The 26,069-nt window shown below is 45.1% G+C and overlaps 2 protein-coding genes across 3 annotated transcripts in view; one reads left to right on the plus strand and one right to left on the minus strand.

The window, feature by feature from the left end:
- Positions 1-13,213, plus strand: part of FBXO7 (F-box protein 7) — a 41,028-nt gene extending 27,815 nt beyond the window's left edge. For both annotated transcript variants that reach the window (XM_068277911.1, XM_068277912.1), the window contains exons 8-10: positions 62-238; positions 1,638-1,675; positions 8,854-13,213. In XM_068277911.1, coding sequence (XP_068134012.1) covers positions 62-238; positions 1,638-1,675; positions 8,854-9,135 — 497 coding nt within the window. In that variant the 3' untranslated portion in view covers positions 9,136-13,213. The remainder of the gene's footprint in view (positions 1-61; positions 239-1,637; positions 1,676-8,853) is intronic.
- Positions 13,214-14,950: 1,737 nt separating this feature from the next.
- Positions 14,951-26,069, minus strand: part of SYN3 (synapsin III) — a 520,265-nt gene continuing 509,146 nt past the window's right edge. The window contains exon 14 of the mRNA XM_068277914.1: positions 14,951-24,734. Within this exon, the coding sequence (XP_068134015.1) occupies positions 24,602-24,734 (133 nt within the window). The 3' untranslated portion in view covers positions 14,951-24,601. The remainder of the gene's footprint in view (positions 24,735-26,069) is intronic.

A 26,069-nucleotide genomic window follows, 5' to 3' on the forward strand; every position in this document is an offset into this window, starting at 1 on the left:
CAGCAGAAGAACATGGTATAGGCTGTAAGCTCTCCTGACTGTGGCTTCTCTCTCCTCACAGCTCTGGAGCTCCCGGATGTCTTTGGTCTGCTCGTCTTACCGCTGGAACTAAAGCTGCGTATTTTCCGCCTTCTGGATGTTCGCTCCATTCTTTCCCTTTCTTCTGCTTGCAAAGACTTACATACAGACTTAGATGACCCCTCCCTGTGGAGGTTTCTGTACAGAAGAGATTTCAAAGGTAGGTTGTTACTGCGTACTACAGGTACAGGGTTGGATTTATATTTTCTGCTCCATGTGTCAGCTATCTTGTGCTTCCTCCTCCTGCAATTAAAGTAGCCCCCCTGTTCCATGCTCTTTAACCCCTTCCTGACTGCCTAACGCCAATAGGCGTCGGGACAGTGGCAGCCCCAGGACCGCCTAGCGCCAATTGGCACCAAGTCCTAGAGCAGCCAATTTGCAGAGCTCCGCTCCATGCTCAGCCTGCTAGCTGTGATTGCGGCTAGCAGGCCGTTCATAAACGAAAGCGGAAAGAAATCCCCTTTGTTTACATCGGTACATCACTGCTATCTAGTGCAGCGCTGTACAAGGGACACTCTGCTGTCCCCCAGAGAGGCTGGCAATCTAAGCCCTCTCACAGGGTGATGCCTATGAGAGGCGGAGAAGAGGACAGATCGCCTTCCTATGTCAATTCAGGAAGGGGGGAGGGAGGGAGAGGGGAAGGAGGGCAAGTCAGGCACTGTAAGCCTAATAAAACAAAAACAAAGGATCGCAGGATCGATCAGACACCTCCCAAAAGAATGCCCTGTTAAGGACAATAAAAGGAGGTAAGATTCATTTGTGTGCTTAGTTGTAGGGCTGTGCAGCAACCTGACAAAGCTGCACAGCCTTGTGTTGTGACAATGTCCTTTTCATTAGGGGGTGTAAGCCTGTGGTCCTGAAGTGGTTAAAGCAAACCTGGGAGGTTTGCAATGTCCAAAATGGATACTTCCTTTGGGAGGGGAGAAGCCTCTGGATCCTAAAGAGGCTTCCCTGTCCTCCACCAATTGGATCCAGTGTTGAGACCACCGAAGCACGGCTGTACTGCAGTACTACGGACCTGCTCAGGTTCTGGCAGAAACAAGCATGATTGGGTAGGTGCTACTGCACAGGCTTAGACTGTACACACACACACACACACACACACACACACACACACACACACACACACACACACACACACACACACACACACACACACACACACACACACACACACACACACACACACACACACACACACACACACACACACACACACACACACACACACACACACACACACACACACACACACACACACACACACACACACACTATTACTGTGGCTAAATCCCTTTAAGTAGATTTAGTTTAAAGATCAAGTGCCCTAAAATGCCGATTAGCTATTTACTTCTGCACAGGATCCAGAAAGAGCTGTACTTTCCTTTTACATTTGCAGTGTTACCCACTATAAGCACAGTTCTAGCATTGTTCCTGCAGTGTTGGTGAGCAGTAAGCTCAGCGCAACCGTCCCCAGTGTGAACAAACCTTAAAAATGATTTTCCCTGTCTGTTGATGAGTACTTGATGTAAGACTAACTTTTTTGTGTATTTTACTAGAACAACCTCCAAGTGGCTCAGAGACGATCTGGAAAGAGGTGAGTATATGTGTTTTATTTATAGAGCAATGTTTTGTTTATTTGTACCATCTATAGTATAGAGCATGCAGTACAGTGTCAGAGTGATAGAAGGCAGTTGTATTTCTGTCACTTCTATACGAACCTGCAGATGGATCTGGTTCACACAACCAGGCTATGAAATATTGATTGTCACATTCTGCCTTTCCTGTTCTTGCTCCGTCCACTCCAAACCGCAAGATTATAAGCGGGAGTAATTTACACCAGTTACGCAATTTGTTTGACTCTGCCTGCCTCTGTTAAAGCACACCTCGATACCTTGGGTGATAGTTTAGGGCTGGTTTTTCTACTATGGAAGGGGGTGGACAGCGTGGGGCACAACTGAGCGGTATGGAGCAAGAGAATAATATGGTTGGTCTGTGCTTGGCCGACACAATTCTCCACTCCGGATCTCTGGATGATGCAATGGAAGGATTCAGTGGCGTAGCTAAGAAGCTGTGGGCCCCGATGCAAGTTTTACAATGGGGCCCCAAAGAACGCTATACATAACAATTAGTACGGCGCACAAAAACTTTGCCAATGGCAACTACAGTGTCAGAGGTGCAGGAAAAGAATGGGGAACAGTTTGTTAATGATTACTTCTATTCATAGCATCTATAGAAGTGATTATTATGAGCACAGGACCAATAGAAAGCTAATACTGTGTGGTTGAGGGAGGGCTCTATGGGGCCCCTCTAGCCCAATGGCCCTGATGCGGTTGCAACCCCTGCACCCCCTATTGCTACGCCCCTGGAAGGATTGCAGACAGCTGTACTGTACACATGCTAGATTCTTTTTTTTTCATCAATATCTTTTTATTGAAATTTTTTAACATATCCTGGCTGAACATGGCAGAACATCGCATAAATTACATCTGTAGCGAATATATATCAATACAGTATTTCCGCAGTATTTTCACACAGGTAGGTCATGGAAATTATTTAACCTTTAAACTTAGCTAATCCGAAATTTACATAACCCGAAGGGTATCCGGACAAGTAGTTTAAGCTTCCCGTCTCTGGTAGGTTCAGGTGGCCAGAAGGGCCCCTAGCAGAGTATTGCTAATTATATATCATATAAGGTATACCTAATACAAGGCCACATGCTAGATTCTTAAAGAGAACCCGAGGTGGTGTTCTCACAACAAAATCCCCATGCAGAGGCTGGCTCTGCCTATAGAGCCCAGCCTCTGTTGCTAATCAGATCCCCCCTAAATCCCCCCTGCACTCAGCCAGACCCCATAAATCTCAGCCGCGCTGCCGACACGCAGCATGTCAGCAGCGGCTGTGTTTAGCTTCCTAACGTCAGTCTCCGCTCTCCCCGCCTCCTGTATCACTCCGGTCCCCGCCCACGTCCCTTCCCTCCACGCTGATTGAATTGGAATGGACGCGGACGGGGACCGGAGCTCTGCAGGAGGCGGGGGGAGCGCCGAGACCGACGTTAGGAAGGTAAACACAGCCGCACAGTGTGGCTGAGATTTATGGGGTCTGGCTGAGTGCAGGGGGGATTTAGGGGGGATCTGATTATCAACAGAGGCTGGGCTCGATAGGCAGAGCCATCCTCTGTATAGGGATTTTGTTGTAAGAACCCCGCCTCGGGTTCTCTTTAAGCCTCATCTACACAGTACAATTTTCTGTCAGATCGGATCTATTAGATAACTTCCAACCGGTCCAATCTGATTGCATTCGATTTTGCAATAGATCTTGGGTACTTATCAAAGCAAAATCTGTCACAAAATTGATCTGAAACAATTTGGACGTCTACAAACAATGCAATTTCTTATTATGCTGGGAATACACCATGTTTTTTCAGCAGATAGGTGATTCGATAGATAATTTCCGACATGTCCAATCTTATTTTTGATCGTTTTTCTGATCGATTTCTCATAGAAGTAAATGGAAATTGATAAAAAAAATCGATCAGAAATAAGATCGGAAAGTAAATGGACTGAAAAATCTCATTGTGTATTCCCAGCATAAGATCCATCTAATAGAGTCTATCTGCTGTAAAATTGTACTGTGTAGATGAGGCTTTAGATTCTTGGCTGGGGCTGCACTGAAGGGCCACTAAGTGTGTGCACAAGGCTTCAGCGATGAGTCATTGTATTATGTAAACAATACACGTAACATGCAAACAACTGAAATCGGTAATGTGGATGCCCTACATTAGGGCTGCACGATATATCGTTTTTTAATCGAAATCACGATGTGCATCATGACGATTTCAGTATCGTCAGAGTGGCGATTTTTTTTCATTGCGGCTGTTTTTCCGCGTTCAATGCTGTCCCCAGCATTGCACGCGTACATCACCGGCTTGTTACTACGGTGCGCTTCCTCCTTCCGGCCAGAAGGAGGAGTGAGGCACTGAATCGAATGCGCACGGCCAGCTCTCTCTTCCTTTAGCTGCCTTGGCTGTTGGCTGCGGTGAAGCACGCATTGTTTTCTCCGATCCACCACACAGTCACCCAGGCTCTCTTGCACAGCGGGGACCAGAGAACAGTGGCAGAGAGAGATACACCACACGCAGGCTTTATACAGCACACAGCGTCCTGTTAAAGCCACTCTAGCTGTCCGTTCAGACAGCTCTTAGCTGTAACGAGCTTTGCTGGCATTTTGAGGTCAAAAGGGCAGGATCCTAATGCTGGATCCACATGGTGCGTTCGCGCACTCGATTTCTCGTTCGATTCCCGTCGATTCGTTTATTTCCAACATGTCCGATTTGGATTTCGATGGATCGTTAGGTCGATTCGGCAAACTTTGCATGCAAATCGACCTAACGATCCATCGAAATCCAAATCGGACATGTTGGAAATAAACAAATCGACGGGAATCGAGCGGGAAATCGAGTGCGCGAACGCACCGTGTGGATCCAGCATTAGCCTCGCATCCCATCGGATAGCAATATGGGCAGTGTCACCAGTAATGACAGCAAAGATCAGATTACAGCTAGAGCTGTCTGTGTAAACGGACAGCTAGACTGGCTTTAACAGGACTGTACTGTATACAGTCTGTATACAGTCTGTGTGCAGGGGCGTAGCAATAGGGGGTGCAGCGGTAGCGACCGCATCGGGGCCCTTGTGCCAGAGGGGCCCCGAAGGGCCCTCACTCAACTACAGTATTAGCTCTCTATTGGTCCTGTGCTCATAATAATCACTTCTATAGATAGCTTTGAATAGTGGTAATCATTAACAAACTGTTCCCCATCCCCTTCTTGCTCCTCTGACATTGTAGTTGCCATTGGCAGGTTTTGGTGCGCAGTATCAATTGTTATGTATAGAGTGCTTGAGGGGACCCATTGTAAGACTTGTATCGGGGCCCACAGCTCCTTAGCTACGCCACAGTCTGTGTGTATGCTCTATCTGCCTGGTCCTGCTGTGCTCTCTGTCACAGGCTCTGCTTTATACCCATGCAGCTTAGCCACTACTTTAACTAGCCTGTCTGCCTAGTGCTTCAGGCTTAACAGTGGCAGTTGCAGAGTAGTCATTGTAGCTGCAAGGGTTAAGTGTAGTGTAGCTGGGAATGGGAATGGGGGCAGAAGGTGTTAGAGTAGTGCATTGTAGCATAGCTTAGTGTGTTATTGATGGGAATCAGAGGTTAGCCTTGTGCAGTGGAGTTTAATTGGTGGGGCATCAAGATTCAAGTTAGCATAATGTATTGGTAGTGGGGGCAATGTGAATTTAGTGCCAGTGGCGTACCTAGGGCATTTGGCACCCGGTGCTGGGTATTAAAAGACCCCCCCCCCCCTAAAAATGGGCGTGGCCACAACCTGCGGCGTGCTTCGCAGCAAAACAATGGGCGTGGTCATGACCATATGAGGGCGGTGCTAACTGTATTTTAAAGTATTAGATAGTATAGTTGCCCCCAGTATAGCTGCCCCCAGTGGAGCTAGTATAGTTGCCCCCAGTATAGCTAGTATAGTTGCCCCCAGTATAGCTAGTTTAGTTGCCCCCAGTATAGCCAGTATGTTTGCCCCCAGTGTAGCTAGTATATTTGCCCCCAGTGTAGCTAGTATATTTGCCCCCAGTGTAGCTAGTATAGCTGCCCCCAGTATAGCTAGTATAGCTGCCCCAGTATAGCTAGTATAGCTGCCCCCAGTATAGCTAGTATAGCTGCCCCCAATACAGCTGCCCCCAGTATAGCTAGTATAGCTGCCCCAAGTATAGCTAGTTTAGTTGCCCCCAGTATAGCTAGTATAGCTGCCCCCAGTATAGCTGCCCCCAGTATAGCTAGTATAGCTGCCCCCAGTATAGCTAGTATAGCTGCCCCCAGTATAGCTGCCCCAGTATAGCTAGTTTAGTTGCCCCCAGTATAGCTAGTATAGCTGCCCCCAGTATAGCTAGTATAGCTGCCCCCAGTATAGCTAGTATAGCTGCCCCCAGTATAGCTAGTATAGCTGCCCCCAGTATAGCTAGTATAGCTGCCCCCAGTATAGCTAGTATAGCTGCCCCCAGTATAGCTAGTATAGCTGCCCCCAGTATAGCTAGTATAGCTGCCCCCAGTATAGCTAGTATAGCTGCCCCCAGTATAGCTAGTATAGCTGCCCCCAGTATAGCTAGTATAGCTGCCCCCAGTATAGCTAGTATAGCTGCCCCCAGTATAGCTAGTTTAGTTGCCCCCAGTATAGCTAGTTTAGCTGCCCCCAGTATAGCTAGTATAGCTGCCCCCAGTATAGCTGCCCCCCAGTATAGCTAGTATAGCTGCCCCCAGTATAGCTGCCCCCAGTATAGCTAGTATAGCTGCCCCCAGTATAGCTAGTATAGCTGCCCCCAGTATAGCTGCCCCCAGTATAGCTAGTATAGCTGCCCCCAGTATAGCTAGTATAGCTGCCCCCAGTATAGCTAGTATAGCTGCCCCCAGTATAGCTAGTATAGCTGCCCCCAGTATAGCTAGTATAGCTGCCCCCAGTATAGCTAGTATAGCTGCCCCCAGTATAGCTGCCCCCAGTATAGCTAGTATAGCTGCCCCCAGTATAGCTGCCCCCAGTATAGCTAGTATAGCTGCCCCCAGTATAGCTGCCCCCAGTATAGCTAGTATAGCTGCCCCCAGTATAGCTAGTATAGCTGCCCCCAGTATAGCTAGTATAGCTGCCCCCAGTATAGCTAGTATAGCTGCCCCCAGTATAGCTAGTATAGCTGCCCCCAGTATAGCTAGTTTAGTTGCCCCCAGTATAGCCAGTACAGTTGCCCCCAGAATAGCTAGTATAATTGCCCCCAGTATAGCTAGTATAGTTGCCCCCAGTATAGCTAGTTTAGTTGCCCCCAGTGTGCGTAAAGCCTGGAAGGAGGGGTGGCGGGGAGGGGGGCAGGACCCCCCACCTCCCTCACCTGGGTCCCCCTCCTTCTGGCGCTTCCCCCTCCTAATTAGCAGCAGCGGGCAGGAGCGGCGAAGAAGACTCACTCACCTGCTCCTGGCGATAGCGGCGGCGCATAGCGTCATCCTCACGCGACGCTGGTCTCCGACTTCTGTCACTCACTGTGCTTCCGCCAATCAGGAAGCACAGTGAGCGGTGGAGAAGGCGGAGACCAGCGTCACGTGACGATGACGCTATTTGCCATCGCCTGGAACGCAGGAAGGTAAGTCCTCTTGCCCGCTGCTGCCCGTGCCCGCTGCTACTAATTAGGAGGAGGAAGCGCCAGAAGGAGGGGACCCAGGTGAGGGAGGTGGGGGGTCCGGCCCCCCTCCCCGCCGCTTTCCCCGCCACCCCTCCTTTCCGTGCTGCTTCCCCTCCTGTCCTGCGCAGGCCTCTGTGGGAGGCCTTGATGACACCCCCTGGGGCGCCCGACACCCGGTGCGGGGCGCCCCCTGCCGCCCTATGGTAGGGACGCCACTGTTTAGTGCCAAAGCTTGATCTGAAGAAAACCATGAAAAAATCGAAATCGCAATTTTTGAGAGAAAAATCGCAATTTCATTTTTTTCCTTAAATCGTAGCCCTACCCTACATTATAGATAAGAGCCTCATATTAGGCACTCTGAAAGCATATTTATACTTTACCTAAGAAAAATCCCCATCCTTTTCAAATTATCTATATAGTTCATGTTTTTGAAGTGACACTGAAGCGAAAAAAACGTATATAATGAATTGTATGTGTAGTATGGATAATAGATAGAACATTAGTAGCAAAGAAAAGCCATATTTTTATTTTCAGTTATGTAGCTTTTTTTCTATAACATTGCATCATTTTCTAATATTTGCAGTTCACCAACTACACTCTGCATTTTAAACTATGAAACAGAGCAGAACTAATGAACCTTTGAACTTCTCCGCAGTAAAATCTTATTCAAGTTGTATTTTATTGTTTCTTTGATGTATAAGTGCTTCAGAAAATAGCGCTGCTCTCTGACTAAATTAGTCGGAGAGCCCAGAGAAGCTCTTTTGCATAGAGAACAAGTGAAGTTTATTAACTCTTCCTGTACTGGAAACAATATGAGACTCATATCTGTGCTACTAGTACTAATATTCTATTTCTTAGCTGTACTGCACATACAAATCATTTTATCATAAGTTTATTTTCACTTCAGATTCCCTTTAACAAGCTGCATTTCAGTCATATACTTGTGATTACTATGATGTTGTCCCTATTAATATTATTTAATATTTATATAAAGCTGACATCTTCCACAGCGCTGTACAGAATATATAGTATTGTCACTAACTGTCCCACAGAGGGGCTCACAATCTAATCCCTACCATAGTCATATGTCTATGTATGTATTGTGTCATGTAGTATCGGAGTCTAGGGCACATTTAGGGGGAATACAATTAACTTATCTGTATGATTTTAGGATGTGGGAGGACGCTGAAGTGCCCATAGGAAACCCACACAGACATGGGGAGAACATACAAACTCAGTGCAGATAGTGCCCTGGCTGGGATTTAAACTGGGGACCCAGCGCTGCAACGCAAACATATTGGCTAATTTTCTAGGCTGGATTGACTACTGGGGCATGTCGCTAGGACCAGCAACCTATATTTGTTTCCACAATTGAGCTCCAGGTCAATTTATGATAAATACACAAACCATGTATAGGGCATTTCTGCTGTTCAGTATTGTTATGTAAGTTTAGCCTCAGGACTGCACTTTTGATGTGGCACAGTGTTCTTTTTTCCATGTGATTTTTTTTTTTCATACTTTGCTTACTCTTGTTTCTTGTGTTCTGCAGATATACAAGATGAGGTACATTCGCCAATGTTCTCGCATGCGCTTTTCTCCCCGGCCATACCCACCCATCTTCCCCTTGCCACACCCACCAGACACTTTGCCACACCCACCAGGCTTCCCTTTTCCACCTGGAATCGTAGGAGGTGAATATGACGTGAACCCTGAACTGATTTTTCCCAATAGAATGCCATTCCGAGATCCCTTGTTGCCCCTCAGGCCTCTCTTGCCGGGCCGAGGTGGCTTCCTACCTAGAAGACGGGACCACCAGGGGGCTTTCCTGTAGAGACTGTGTGTAAAGGCAGCCCTGATGATGGCTACTTCTGCTCTGTGCAGTGTATGCAGGAAGAAGGCAAGAGCTACCACTATTGTTCCATCTGTCCATCTATTATGATATGTATGCAGGAATGCCTTATAGTTACAGCTGAGGTACACTTGAAGCAAACAAAAGACAAAAATTTACATATTTATCTCATTAGTGGGAACCATCTAGATCAGGAGTGTCAAACTCAATCACGTTAAGGGCCAAAATCTAAAACCTAGTCTCAAAGTTACGGGCCAAATTTTTTATTACGATTTAACATTTATTGAACAGTCTCAAACTAAGGCCCCGTTCACATCTAAAATCACAAAACGCGAGCGATTAATGCTAGCGTTTTGCGGGAGTGATTTTTCTGCGATTAACGTGGAAAAATCATGGGACACTAGCGTTTTGGGAGCGATCCCGATTAGCGGTTCTATACCTGCTAATCGCGATCACTCAATCGCCGCCAAAACGCTGCATGTAACACATTTCTGATTATCGCTAATCACAAAACATCCGCCATCGCGGCTGTGAGAATACTGCCATAGCAAACCATGTGCTAAGCGGTTTTAAAAACCGCTAGCGGTTTGTGGTGAGCTAAGTGACAAAACCATAATGGCTTCTTTCATCTTGACTGCCTTCAGTTTTGTAAACCGTGCGCGGCAATTTTACCGTCACTTATGCTAGCCACATAATGCACAACTAGCGCAACCTGTGTTACCAAGGTAATGCTCCCTACCCGAGCAGCGTAATGTGCGTTACCCTAGCAACAGGCGTGTTACGTAACTAGCGTATAGAACGGTAACACTTAACATTATTTAGTGAATATGTCCCTTTATTTCTTAGGGATGAAGGAAACTGAAGATTTAAAAAGAAAAAGTGGACAGCAGATTTAAGCTACTTACAGACGTGAGATGATAGTTGGTTATACTAGATCAGTGATCTGCAAACTTGGCTCTCCAGCTGTTAAGGAACTACAAGTCCCACAATGCATTTGCCTTTATGAATCATGACTGTAGCTGTCAGACTCCTGCAATGCATTGTGGGACTTGTAGTTCCTTAACAGCTGGAGAGCCAAGTTTGCAGATCACTGTACTATATATATCCTTTCTTGGTCAGCTGACCTCATCTTAGCTAGTCATGCAAGTAGTCTACTGCGGGGAGGGGGCTCCTGCACTTCCTTATTTGCAGTGAACACCATGTTCATTGGCTGATGAATAACCAGCACACTTAATAGCATTTTCCTCTGAGCAGGATTGGACACATGAGGTCTGATCAGCCTTCAGAAGCCGGTCTCTGGCTGTAATTGTAAATCGTCAGATTATTAGACCATCTAATGTCAGTAAGTAGCCCCACAGGTTAGTCTCCAGGCTATGTGGCCTCTATCCAAAACTTCTACTGATCAGCTCAGGAGACCATCCCATATCAGTAAGTCCCCACAGGTTAGTCTATACGTCACATGGTTTCTATCCAAAACTTGTACTGATCAGGTCTTTGGAAGCGGCCTTCATGACCTTTCCACCTTTCTAAGCTGCTCTTTTGAACCCCAAAATGTGGGTTTACCAGGAAGCATGAGGGTAAGGGTGGCCATACATCTACCAATATTGCGGCTCAATCGAACATCTGATTAGAAAATTTAATTAAATTTATTGAAAATTGGTGCCCCAAAAGGTCTGCCAGATTTATGATTCAATATTTTTTGGGTCGAAATCGGTCAAAAGCATCAGTTGGATATGCTGGAAAATCTCGGTCGAACATGGTTGTAACAGCATACAATATTGCGACAACCGACGTAGGGGATGGACCCTAGGCCACTGCCCCCCTCCCCCCGGTACTCATGCTTTGTAAATTCTCACCTGTCCTCCGCTATGACTTCCAGCCACTCCTCTGCTGTCACCGTGAATACGTTTCACGTGGCACCAAGCACGTGTGTGTGATGTCACACACACACCCCACATGGAACAGAACCCTGTTAACGCCAGACATCGGAGGAGGACTAGAGTCTTGGCAGCAGGACAGGTGGGATTTCATGGTTGATCTGCCCATCGCCTAATGTATGGACACTTTAACCCCAGCTCTGGCTTATTCCTTTGCTAAATGTTGAGAGCAGAGGAGAAAGGGATATTTTGAGCTGCTCTTTCAGTAGCTATGAAAGCTGTGGTTTGCTGAGAGCATAGCATAGGAAGTGTTAGCAGCACTTTTCCCAGAATAATCGCAGAGTCTGTCCTAAACATGTGTGTGCTTATACTGAAAGGCAGACAGTCTCATTTCTGGCTGAAGATACAGGTACATGTTTGGTAGGCATGTTCTAGCACCCCAATAGGCCAAACACAATAGAAAAGGTGGTAACGTTACCCAGAGAGGATACTTTGATAATACTTCCTGCGAATAGCAATGTGAACAATAATGAACCAGATAGGATTTTCCTGGCCGGTATTGAATGCCTCTGTGGTGGAACGTCTCTCCACATTGTGATGTAGCATGATGATTGCCAGACACCCCCCCCCCCCCCCCCCCACAGTAACTGCAAAATCAAATACACACATCTACACACTTTCCCCCCTTGACACCATCTGCCCGCATAGCGGAGTAGTGGAGCAGTGTAATGTTTGCTTGCTCCAGTGATACCGTGCATTGTCTCTTATGTTCTTCCTGGCAGTCACATGCTCTGTGCTTCCATACCTGCTTCTCCCGATCACGTGACATAGCTCAGGAGCCAGAGGTATGCAGCATAGAGCATATGGCTGTTAGGAAGATCGGTGGAGACCCGAAGCAGCACTGGATCAGGCACATAATAATCAGCACCACTGCGCTACTCTGCAGAAGGGAGAGGCAGGCCAGCCAGTCACTATAGTTGCGTAACTTTGAAATTGTTCAACAAATGTTAAATCGTAGTAAACAATTTGGCCTGCGTGTTAGACTGTGTTGTAGATTTGGGCCCCTTAAGTTTGATACCCCTGTGAATCTTGTGTTTACCACTGGTTCTCCTGACAGTTTCGTAGCGTGTTGTGCAATCTGTTTTGCCGAGGTATACTGTATGTTGCCAGGGCGCCGCTCACTACACCTTTACTGCTTAGCACGGTACCCCGCCAATGTGTCCATTACCAAGGTAACGTGGTGTGCAACACATGCTAAAGAAGTCTTTTGAAGTACCAGTTTGATTGCTGCGCACACCCAATAGCTCCACAGAGAAAATTAGACCTTGGTTATCAGTTAACAAGTCTAGGGACATTATTACCCTTCAGCTAGAAAGGAAACATGCATTTGTAATTTTGCATATGTTGCAAATTTTTTATGAAAGGTATTTAAAAAAAAAAATTAGTTCTGACAGCAATTAGATGAAAGACATATACTGAAAACACACTGATACTCCTTTGTAATGGGTGGGTGAGAACTGAGGGCAGCCAGCAGCTCCTTTTTATCTCCTCCCAAGAGCAGAATTTCTACCTATTCTTCAAGGCAGAAAAAGTACTTTTATAAATAGCAGCAGCAGTGATAATGTAAGAACTATAGTGAGCACAGGTTCTCATATCTGTAACACTCTATAAATAGGATAACCCACTGGAATATAAGAAAAGGAAAATATCTCACATTAAAAAATATATAACTAACCAGGGCTGTGGAGTCGGATGATTTTTGTACAAAATCCACAGCCCTGGTAAGTATTAGACCAAGGAGTCAGAGCCATTTTGGGTACCTGGAGTTGGAGTCTGTGGCTTCATACATTTTGGAGTTGGATGATTTTTGTACGGACTCCACAGCCCTGTAACTAACTTTGATTCTTTATTAATTTATAGAAGATCCCAATAGGTTGGATAACTCGGCCCCACCATAAATTAGCACATTTCTGGGACTCAGTGTTTATTGTTGGGTTGGTTTGTCTGGTGCAGTGTTGGGGACAAGTCTGCTATAAAGGGGATCTCTACCCAAAACAAAAATAAATATCTTAGTAAATTTGGTTACACTGTTCTCTCCTGTTTGGAGTGATGTAAACTGAGAACATGTTAAGTCAGATATAGTTTTTTATTTTATTAAATAAAAAAATGATTTTGTTTGAAAATTGGAATGTGTTTTTCTTTACCGAGTCTTATCTAAATAAATAAAAATGAATGTGTGTTCACAGTATGTCCAAAACAGCACCTGTTCATGTCTAGTCAGTGTGAAGACACTCCTCTGATAGAGACTGATGGCAATAATTGGTTGGCGGCCCGAAGGGAGGTGGGGCTACAGCTGGCAGAGCAATCATTCTACTGCTATGCAGAGGGAAGCAGAGCCATCAATGGCTATCATTCATAAAGCATTCCCGCATGCGGAAATGCGTAATACCACTGACTTTACCGAGCACTGAGCAAGTTGTGTATTCATAAAGCCTCTTTCCGTATGCGGAGCTGACATTCCCGTGCAGAGTGACAACGTACCGCCTTGTGCGGTGTTGATACGTGTTGATACGCAGGTATCCAGAAAAAGTATCAAAATGTTCATTCATAAACATTTCCGCATAGCGGTATGCGGACGAGGATTACCAATCCCCTGGATGTAGCGGGAAGCTTGCGGAGTCCTTGTAAGTGAATGGGACGGACCTCCCACACAGCAGCAGAGAGAACACCGCATGGAGGGACTCGGCCAGCTTTTCTGTTTCCGCATGCCTACCGACACCATTCTCCAGAAAACCTCCGCACTGCTACCGCACCAGGCACAATGTTTATGAATGACCACCCAGAAGGCTAAACTACCGACGGCGGTATTCTCTCGCACGGATTCTCCTTACCGCCAGCAAGTTTATGAATGATAGCCAAAGTGGGCTGAGGGAAGGCAACAATGCCGATGGATTGTGGGCTGCAGTACACATGCTAGATCTAGAATGTAAACAGAACTTTAGACCATTTGAGTAAAAGGGAAGTGATTCAGCCTGACTGGCAGTGAACAGGCAGCTGTAGGTCACTGAGGAGGAAATGAATGATACAGTGGATTGGTGCAGAAGGCATTACAAACATTTTTTTTACAGAACTTTTTCTAATAATATTCCCTTAAAGAGTAACTGTCAGGCTGCAAAAGCTAATTTAAACCTATATTCTCCTGTGTTAAACAGTTTAGAAGGAAGCCAAAAAGGCAATACTGAAGTTAAAAATCTCTCTTACTTTTGATGTGTGCTGAACAGCAAGGCTGTTATTCCCAAGCTCGTAAGGAGGACCACAGGGCGCATAACATACTGCAAAGCATTCTGGGGCTGCTTCTCCCCAGTGCACTACCTTGGGTCCTCCCCTTCATTTCCCTATCACGCCCTAAGGCTGCTTAGTTACAGGCTCATGTTACAGCAGCCTAAACTCACAGCACTGAAAAATCACAGGGCACATGTTCCGTTAGAGTATACTGCATGAGTCCGCTATTGTTCCTAGCCACATGGCTAATTAATATTCACTGCACAGTAGTGTTGTCCGATCATGAACCATTAGGATCTTTTTTGTGAGTCGAATCATCAGGAAGCAGGGAGGACATGACATCACAATTGGCTTCATAGGAGACAGACAAACATGGAACCTGCCATGAGCTGTCAGGAGCGTCATTCTCTGCAAATACTATATAAAAATTCTGTGACATCCAAACGTGGACAGTGAAATGCATATGTAATGTAAGTACAGCCAATATTTAGCTACTGATATGTGTTTTTTTTTTCTCTGAGACCTTATACCTAACAGCTCCTCTTTAGTTGCATTAAAAAACAAACTGTGTTTGAATCAGTAATTTGGGGTACTGTTGGTGTAGTTTCACATATTGTACAAAGAAAACGCAGAGGCTATTTTGCATTTTTAATTTTTATGTACTGTCAATAAATAAACACAAATACACAGAACATAAAGCTGGAAGATCCTGGAATAAAACTATGGAGTCCAATGCCACATCTCCGGCCATCCCTTCACATTCCTTCTCCTTGTCTGCTCAGTGCAGCTTATTTCCTATACTGCATTCTGTCTGTAGAGAAATGATGCTTGTCTACAGGCCTGTCCTCCACACAGCCGCCCATGAGGGCTTCCGGCTCCCGCGGGGTGATCATGTCTGCTCTCTGTCATTTAATAGACAATTCCAAGATGAGCTAAGCGGGGATGAGGACTGCAGACAGGTCACTGTATTGAGAAAATGGTGTATCTGCTCCACCTTCACATATCATGAGGTGAGGAGGAGCGCATACCTTATTCTTGTCTCTAGAGTTGCCCTTTAAATCTACTGACACAACTACATCCGCTCTGAAGTTCAGTGTTTCATTGTGAGGTTCGGAGGTGGGAGGAGGTGTCCCAAAAATGATAAAAGATTCTAAAAACAGTTTAAAACATACAGGTAGGCCTACCTGAGGACGGCCAGACGGCAAAAGCTGAAAATGACTATTGAACCCCTCTGACAACGCGTTTCGTGAGGTTGAATACCACTTCCTCAGGTCAATACAAGTGTGTTTTTGTATCAAGCAAAATAGCACGGAGCACCTATAGATAATGCTCTTCCCACCTCCTCATGTTCTTACCCCCTAGGGGTATAGTGTCCTATTAGTAACCAGCCTGTAGCATCTATCTGGTCACATTTTTTGTTGTTTTTACTGAGATTCTAGGATCATCTATGTTCCGAGTGGAGACAGACTAGAATTCTCCACAAGTGCACTGCCATGGTTGCTGCTGTTGCAACCAGAGCTGTGTGTTTTTATACCACCAAATACTGTATTCCAACTATCTCCATATATATTACCATAGAGGGCTCCTGGTGTCTTTCTGTATTTTGTTTCCTCTCTGGGAGGTACATTGTGATCTGCGTAACCTCCCTTTACATTCTGATGGCCATTGTGCCCAGCTAACTGTACCACTGTCTGATTTGCTATGGAATCTTCCTTCTCTGAACAGTAAAATGAATACTCTTGAGTTTCTTCATTCCCTCACGCTGCCTCTGCAGCATAAACCATACTCATAAGAGGGAGGCGGCACCACCACTGAACAACGGGGCAGGAGACATCAGCCCCCGAAGAATCCTGCTAATCCTCACCGATTGTTTTTGATTCAAAGCTTGGGTATTATTAGCATTTGACTGGTTACTTTACTCATTGGTAGAAGTGTTAATTCACAGAACTGTGTCTCTTATGTACATTGCTGCAGGTTTTCTTGTGCAAAGTGCACTGGTGGCAGCTAATATGCATGCTAAGGGTTAGCTGATGGTAGTCAATACAGCAGTGCACTGAGGACATGGCTCTGTACCTGATCGCCTGAGGACATGGCTCTGTACCTAAACTGTAGGGAGCCATTATGTGTCATCTGATGTCACTGGGAGTGTGGTTGGTTTGTGGCACTGATGGCTGTGATGGGATAATGCTGGTACACTGATTTATATTAAGGTTTGGATGTTATTGGATTTAACTCACAATTAGAAACAGCCCTAAGTCACAAAGCAACTCGGTTACCCGGAACAGTGACTGTAGAGAAACAGCTTGAGGGCGTAGGCAGGGTTTCGAAGCATGCTTCGTGAAAGCTATCTCGATCAATGCCCTATTACTAGTTTAGCATTTAAAGTTCCTCTCAAGGTAAGAATATTATTCCGGCAGCTGAGATGTAAACAGCAATAGTCACATGATAGCCTGGCTCTCCTTTTTAGGCTTAGGAGAGTCCAAACCTCTCCTACCCCATCCTTCCTTCAACTGATTCTAATGCAGGGCTGTCCAACACCAGTAATCGAGGACCATATCCATGTGTTTTACTTGATGAACCATACCCGCACACGCATTGTTGCGCCGCTGGTGAGTTGGGCGCAGCGTGAGCCGAGAATGACATCTCACACTGCTGCCGCCTATATCTTAGGTGGCGTTAAATACTATTCCCCCTCCGAGTTGTAGCAATATGGAAGGAGATGTGGTCTGGTGATCGCCGGATCCCAGAATTGCCCTTGTGCAGGGCGTGTAGCATAGCACTAATGATATGGTGGCGCCCAGCTTTGGCGTTAAAGCGGTATAAAACCCTTGCATAATATTCAATTCAAAAACATGTTTTCCTACTTTTTATATGCCATACGGTTATCATATTTGCTTTTGTGCATAAGTATTATTATTCATTTAGAAATTACAAGTTCCCAAAGTACAGTTTTTTTTGCTCTGAGCGCTGCCTTTGCATTTTATTCATAACTGATTTATTCATTTTGAATTTTGAGCAGAAATGCTTTCTGGGTGTCTGTGTGTTCAGGAGAGTCTGCACAGTCAGAGAATGTGTCACATTCCTCGCGTGATACAATTAAGTAAGATAACATTATCTCCAGTTTGGATGCGTCCAGCTTTCTCTGCAGGGAACTTGGAAGTCCTGTGTTTAACTAATTGAATGCTGTTCTAGTAAAAAAAAATGGTGGTAGTATATAATATGCTGTAAATAATCTTTTAGAGCAAAGAAGAAATGCTGGGTTTCATTTCACTTTAAGTGCCAGAATTACCTTCTTCACCACACCCTTTCCAATTCAGTTTCATCAGTTATTTTGAGCTGTTCCAAAATGTGTGAGGACCTCTGCCCTTGGGACTAGTTGGACAGCCCTGCCCTAATAGAAGAGGGATTGAGTGGCAGCTCTCCCACACCCCTGCCCTGTGTCCTGATTGGGTGGGATGGTGAGCCCTTGATGTTAATGGTCTCTCTGCACTCCGGTACAGATGTTATCCACATGTAATAAACATTGACATTCCAGTGTCCTAAAACTAAGGTAAAAACCAGTAATACTGCATTGCTGATCAGATCTCCATAGGAAGCCACATAAATAACCCTAAGGCCTCTTTCAAATGGGAGGCTGAACTGCACACTTGTCGGGCAGTTCAGCCACCTGGCTGCCGCCCATGAGCATCATCTGGGGGCAAATAAAATACCGCCGAATGGCAGCAGTGGTGACCATGCATATAAGCGCTGACACGTGGTGGCGTTACTTGGCAGAGAACCACGACATGTTGCGTCTGAGAATGGCTCAGATGTGATTCTATGGGCGGCTACTTATCTAGCGCCAAGTGCTAACGAGTCCCTGGCCGGTGCAGGAGAGCAGCTGACAGGCAGCAAATTCACCGCCTGTCAGCTTTCTATCTGAAAGAGGCCTCATGCTTAATGCAGTTTAAATACCTTTTGTCCTTTGGTGGGTTTAACAACTGCTAAAAACAGCCTGTTCTGTCTGGAACTATGGATCTGTATATGTATCATCTTATAATAGATTTGCTCTAACTTCCACCGCCCCAACCCTTATTAACAACAACGGGTAGATTCCTTCACGCAGAACCTGCATATTCTATTAGTTCCATAGCTGTCTCTGTGTTCTCTAGAGCTGTCAATAAAGCAGACATGATATGTCGTGTGTTACTGCTATAATAAAGATTTTCTATTTTGCTGGATCATCGAGCGGAACATCACTTTTCTTGGACACTGCATTATTCTGTTACACTTGCAGTTTAGAAACCACACTGTATCTTTTAAGCTATAAAACAAAGCAGAAATAATGACCCTTTGAAATTTCCTGCAGTAAAGCCTTATCTCAAGCTGTCCCGCGCTGTTTCTTGCCTGTTTAAGCACTTCAGAAAACAGGACTGTATTTGACCAAGTGGGCCAGGGAGCTCAGAGAAACTCTTTTACATAGATAACTGAAGTTTTTTTTTAACTCTTCCTGTACTGAAAAACAATTTGAGACTTTTCTACTAACCAATTTCTTAGCTGTACTACACATTCAATTCATTCTCATAAGGTTTTTTTTCACTTCAGGTTTGCTGATGACTAAGGCCCAGTTCACATTAGTGTTTGTTTTCCGGATCGGAACGTATACTGTACAAACAGAATGGATGTGAAAGGATCCAATGTTAACCTATGGATCCATTCACATGCATCCGTTGGTATGGATACGTTCTGTACGTTCCAGTCCCTGGACCTAAAAATTGCTGCCGGCCCTAATTTTCTGGACTGTTCTGCTTAGCAGAACAGATCCGGACAAAAAATGCAGCAGCATTGGGGCAATATAAAATGGAACATTTCTTCACACTAGTAAAGAAACGGACTGTTCCACGGGGGATGGGGGCCTGGGCCGATGCGAACCTGAGCGACGGGAGGGTGCAGCAGCCGGGCAGGTGGGTGAGGGAGGGTTTATACATACCTAATCTTCCGTAGCAGCCGGCGGTAGAGGCTTCCGTCTTCTTCCGCGTCATGTGACTAGTCACATGATGCGCTGTGTAGTCAAAGCAGAAGAAGAGGAAGCCTTTACCGTTGGCTGCTACGGCGGTAGAGGCTTCCTCTGCTGAGTGAAAACGGATCCGATCAATCATTGATCAGATCCGTTTTCACTATGTGAACCGGGCCGCGGACAGAGCCATCCGGATCCGGTGAAGCGGAGACCGGATCCACTCACCAGATCCTTTTGGCTCAAAAACGCAATGTGAACCGGACCTAATTCAGTGTGAAATGGACAGCTGAAAAGACTGATAGGTTGGTGAATATCACAAACTCCTGCTGCTGCCAAATTTTCAAGGTCAAAACACCTTAAAAGTATAAATAACAAAGTGTATTCTTAATTTAATGTCTGACGTTACAAACGTTCATAGAATTCTTCTCGAGGTTTATTTTTTTTTCTGTTTTGGTGTCACCGTGCTTTCCAGCCACTGTTATTTCAGAGACAAAGTCACCTCAGCTGTGTATTACTGTAAAGGGTGTGAAAGTTGTTCAAGTAGCCATTGCAATGACGTTATTCCTAGCTGCCAGTAGGAAGGACACAGGCCTTTACTGGTGATACAGGGGTTATCAGTTCTCCTTGCAAGATGTCACCATCCTGTAGAATTCATGGAGAAGCAAATGAGCTGGTAATCAGGTGACTGATTTGTACACCACTGACTGGCTGGTCATGATCTGCACTTTAATGTGTATTTCTACTTGATTTACATTCCTAGCATCTTAACAAGCTACACTGCACTGACCTATGGGCGATTTACGGTGGTGATTTTTGTTCTGGTCTCTGCTCTGGGCCTCTGCATATGTTCTACTGAGAAAGCAGACTTGCACAGCTGTCACTGAGATGTGAGTGATTTCTCGACTGCTGCGTATGCATTGCCACATCACCAGGATCAGACTGATTCCCCCGCACTCTGTGGAATGAATGTGTATGATTTATGAATCAAAGACACAGGCAATGAGAATTCGGGGTTGTCTTCTTATCTACACCAAGCCCTATACTGTTGCCATGGTTTTCTGGAACTTTAATAAAAGTGAATATTTTCAGACTAAAGTTGCTGATATTTTATGGCATTGAGTTACAAAATGGCTTGTGCTGTAATGGCAAATTAGTAAAATGTTTATACTGAAATGAAGCTATTCTGTAAGTACAAATTGACCACCTGATTAAATGCAAACATGTTTCTTCATAATTTTTCCTAGTAGATGAACTGATCTCCTATCCTGTTCCTGGGGAAGACAGAGATTTGTATTGCACTTCGCTATAGGTATCAGCTATAGTGGACAGAATGGCTTTACATTTTTTGCATAAGTCACACTACTGTATATTATTATAACAGAAGATTGTGCATATGGCCAGAATGGGGTGTGATAAAGGCGGGGCCAGATTAAGGCTTCGTTCACCCTAGTAGCACTGCCAAATAATTGGTATTACTGCTGGTCAATGTAACATGAATGGGGACCATCCATCCACCGAACCAAAACCATACCAGCATCAAATTGAATGGAAGAAAGTGTGAACCACAAAAATGGATGTGTCATTCCAGAGCAGGATCAACCACCAGGCAACTTAGGGAGGCGCTTTGGGCTTAGTGGGTGTCAAGGGGCCCACCTGCCACCTTCTTTGACCTCTTTTTACTTCAGCTTACCAAAAGGACCACAAGGGGGCCCAAATCTACTACCCTGCTAAGGGCCCTGTTACATCTTAATCCATATCTGGGTCAATTTAAACTTTACCACCCTAAGTCAACTCTCTTGTTTTGCAACTTCCTTCCATGCATAGCAGCTTCTACTTCCTGGCAACGCAATCTCCATCCAATTCCATGTGCTTCTTCTAAGTGGCTCCACCCTTGGACAGCTACTCCACCCTTCCATGTGAACCCCCTCCCCTCTTTGGCAGCACTGCTTTTCATGTCATACCTCCTCCTTGGACATCAGCTTCACTAGGACATGGGTTATGTTATGTGGCCTTTGCAGAAGTCTGTCCCTGAATGGAAGCCCCACCGATCTTTCATTACAGTCCTCTAAAGCTTTTCTCAATACAAAGACAAGAGGCCTGATTGTTTCTTGGCATAGTATACCTAGTAAGGTGCCTAGGGTGCCACCTAGTGCTGAAGGGGAAATATAATTGGAAAGAAACATTTTGATATGGGCATTAGGAACTTTACATTTTGCAGTCACATCCTCAGATGCCCCAACCACCTTCCTCAGCTGTTGCTCCAGCTTCCAACCATGCAAGACCACAGAATTTGTTGCACAGAAGATGCTACCCATAGAGGATCCTGCTGACACGGCTGATATGGAGCCAAACTGTCATAGTTGCTTTGGATTGGTTTGTATGGACAGCCAATCAAGAGCCAACATTGTAGTGTTACACCTCATAGGAAAGGTGGTATTGGCTATCTCATCATAAGAGAAGACAGTGTCACTGCTCATCATGTTAGCAGGATGTTCAGTGAACAACTTACATATGGAACTCATTGGGCTAGCATAGTGAGAGTGTGTGTATGTGCTGTAAGTGATTACTGGGGAATGGTAGAACAGTAATTACAAAAGGGCAACGGAAAACTGCTTAAGTGGGGCATTAGGGCAGCTGCAGGAGAGCTCTAACTTTTAAAAGTACAAGAGTGACCAACTAAACTCACCACAAGAAGAAGCAAAACCACAGCATACAGGGCAGGGCATAGAGTCACACAGTCTGCAGTGGAGTGGATAGGCCATCTGGGAAATGAAGAATAGTGACTGTAGAGAGAGAGTAGCTATGGGGAATGAGGTGGTGAAGTGGGGATCTTGACTTGTGCACCTAAATGGACACGCCCTGGCATGATTTTCTACAGCCAGGGTCGGATTTCTGGAAAGGCTTCAAAGGCCCAGGGCTCGGGCGGCAGCAGTTTAACGGGCGTCTGGAAATGAAATAGGGGTTGCTGCATATGGAAGAGAAGGCTGCAAATGGGGAGAAACACATGAAAGAGGGAAGGTGATGTCAAAGGAAGCTGTACAAGGAAGAGAAGGGCTGCAGCATATGGATGTTACATATGGAAGAGGGGGCTGCACATGGAATGGGAAGGGGCTGCTGCACTTGGAAGGGGAAACCCAACATGTGGCCTAGGGGCAAAAAAAAAAGTATAAATCTGCCCTTGCCTACAGCTGGCAACAAAAAGATCAGTAGTATGTTAGAAAATGAGCAGTAGACCACTAGAGGTATAGGCCACTTGCAGACTTGACGAATGTGCATGAATCTGGCAGGAAATCAAATGTGTGGTCACCCTTGGCTCATACTTACTGTAAAGATCATTCAGATGGACATTACAGGGGTTGCTTTCCTGGTTGATTTCTTCAGTATGTTACTGTCACTGACCCCCAGGTAGGAATATACAAATAGGAACATTCCTGCATTTACACAGCGATGGGCATTTTCAGCATTTGATACCCGTCATGCGCAACATTCATGGTGGTAACACGGCTCAGTCATTGCAACGTACTTGTATGGGAATGCCTTCAAAATGTTGATCAACAAGGACTTCATGATTGCTGGTCATTTTTTTGTTTTGTAGTCCATTAGTAATAAAAAGTGGCCCCTTCTCCAAGCACAAACCACTCCCTGCCCAGCCGAAGAATGGAAGGTGGTTATGAACAACTAGTAACTGCTTTATGAAAGCTGTGGCCAAACACAGACAAAACGTGAGGTTTTAACATCAAAGAGGTGGTGGCATCTCATCAGCGTGAATTCATTCTTGTTGACATCTTTGTACCTGTAGGAGAGATTTACCCACTTCCTGTCAGGACAGGATGTGAAGGAAATTCTGTCAGATTAGGATACAGACAACAGTAAGAACAAAAACACACTAACCTCTTTCCATCCAAAACTACAATTAAAATTTTGCTTGGAGTGGAGCTTTGACTATGACCAGATTTATTGGCCAAATGTTGTAACTACCTGCATAATTGACTATGGTGCCAGACAAATGTCCTGTGCTGCATCATCTGCTATGGCTATTGTTACATCTTTGCAAGGGGTATTATGTACTAGATTTCTCTAGATAGCTGACAGAAAAATGTTATGGGGTAGATTTATGATGGGTGGCACTGCAGTCCTGGATTAGAAATGGCTATATTTGCATCTTACAGCATTTCAGGAGTAATGCCTGAACGTCTCAGACAATGGCAGCATTAGACAGGAGCTATTTTTCAAGCATTTGCAGAACAGGACAAGAACGTTCCTTGCATGAAATATGATCTCCATTCATGGGAGTAGAAAAAGGGAGACAATAGAAATTTGCATATTTAAAAGCAAGATAACATCGTAGAGTGGACTAGATGCTCTTGCCACTGGAAGCTTGAGATGGGCTTAGGCGGGCCAGATGTGGACTAAAATTGTTGCAGGATTCCAACAGGTTCTGTGGAACCATGCAAATATCTCTTTACACATGAAGGGCCTTGAAGGTTGGTTGACATTGGTTGGATTTAACTGATGGAAATGTTTGTCCATAATTCTGTTCCTCTCCACTGACAATGCAGAGATAAAATGGTGCTCCCAATTACTGCCTCACAGGTTCTTAAAAGGTTCTCCTCCAATATGGACCACATAGCTGAGGTGCATGTTAGATGGAGGACTTCCAAGGGTGTAATAGTTTATTTAATTTCAAGACTTCACTTTCCAGAACAACATATATCTTCAACAACTCTGCACACAAAAGTGAACTTCAACTTTCGTCTCTCCAAAACTTTTTTTTTTCGTCTTCAGTTCAACCTGATCTTGACCATTGTTTTAACATCCTGAGCACGAATGTTGAGCAGCGCGGGTAGGGAATAACGGACCACGTTTTCATGCTTTTTAAACTATGTACACAAGGGGTACGACAGAAGCGGACATCTGGGAGTCTTTCTGGTCAGCTGAAGACCAATCCCAGCAGCTAAAGGTGTGTTTTGTTTATGTTTGTCAAGATATTTCTCTAGCTGGTTACACACATTGGCTATGGACTCTGAGGAAGCCTCCTCGGACGGTGGTAACAAATGCCTCAGTTGTCCAGGGAGATCGAAAAGTCCTGGTCCATTCTTGATATAGAAGCAGAACAGTTAATCTTGTTCCTGCACAGAAGATCTCAGTAGGTTCTGATGGGACGGGATCAGAAGCATTAAAGCGATCCTATCATATTAGGTGTTATTGCAAGGATCGTTGGTTTTCATTGTGAGATTAGATGACATTAGCATAGTTACACCTCTCTACGGCAGAGGGTTACGAGGACCGGAGATTAGTCTGAGAACAGACTGGCAAAGGATTTCCTCAGATTTCTGATGGTTTCGGCCTTTGCTTCATCTTCATTGCCTGAACCTTTCTGAGATGGATCGGAGATATTGAAATTGTTGGTGAGTGACTGTGATTTGCTGGGGGAAAAAGGGGAGAAAAAACAGAAAGTGATAATGAAAAATAATGTTTAAACAGTTATGTTGTAACTGCTTTGCTATAGACATGTAAATCCCATTTCTAATCCCCACCAGAGCATTATTTACATTTTTGCCACAAAGATTGTTTAACTGCTTCAAGACCACGCTGATTGAAATTTACTCCCTGTTTGTGGCTGCTAATTCCTGCCATGGCATAGATTTAAATAGGCCTTGCAATCTCATCGCTCTCGCCATTTGTGCCACTGTTCGCATCTCTGCACTTTCTCGCTCTGCTGTCACACTGACAGCAAAGCTCCCAATCTTGGTCAGGAGACTATTTCATAGGCTCCTGACCCCGTGATTGCTGTGAGCCAATCACAGTACAAAATAAGGAAAGGATGGCTTTGGTCTTAAAAGGGCCAGAGCCGTCTGGTCCGAAAGAGCTAACATACTTTTATTCCTAAAACATATCCACAAACTGTGAAAATGTATACTCACACTCAGGCCCATATTATAGGGACTCAGTATATAAAAGCGCACATATCAAACACTGCTGCTGCACAATCACTGCCCACCTTGCCCAACCGGTTTCGCTTAACCGCTTTGTCCTCTGCTGAACATTTTACAAAGTACAGTAATTGATTTTTAATGGCATACACTTAGAGGCAGTCTTCATTTTTCCTTGTGCTCGTTGTATTTAATGGCTTTGTTGGGCTCTGAGCTAGGATCTGATGACCGGAAGATGAATTACCAACCAGATTATGGGCAGTCGTATAAAGACCTTATAATCTCGGTCTCTAAGGCTCTGGTAAGCCTTTTTCCATTGTATGGCAACTGGTATTGGGAATCTGCACCGAGTTTTGATAGCTCCCGTATTGAGGAACCATCTAAACCAGTGGTCCTCAAACTACGGCCCACAGGCCAAATGCGGCCCACCGAGGCTTTTTCACTGGCCCCCAAACACAAAATGTATAACTTATAGATGTGGCCCTCTGCACCTTTAAATATCCTCAGCCCGCATATAGAATAGCAGTGCTGGCCATACCCTTCCACAAACTACAGCGAGCAGTCATTCGCTGCCTTCCAATTCTGCTTCAGGTGACACTGCTGTCCAATTGGATGGCAGGTTGTCACCTGGGCATGCTTCATTGTCTGGTCCACAAAGACGTTCTTCAGGCGCCACACGAATGAATGGCTTCTGCTGGGAGTTCTTCTCTGGGCATGATTGGGGAGAATCAATACCTAGATTCAATGTAATGTTTTTCAACATCATTTTATGTATGTTCTGGCCCTCCAGTAGTCTGAAGTATGTTGACCCGGCCCTTGACCGAAAAA

Source organism: Hyperolius riggenbachi, chromosome 3, assembly GCF_040937935.1.
Source record: "Hyperolius riggenbachi isolate aHypRig1 chromosome 3, aHypRig1.pri, whole genome shotgun sequence".
NCBI lineage: Eukaryota > Metazoa > Chordata > Amphibia > Anura > Hyperoliidae > Hyperolius > Hyperolius riggenbachi.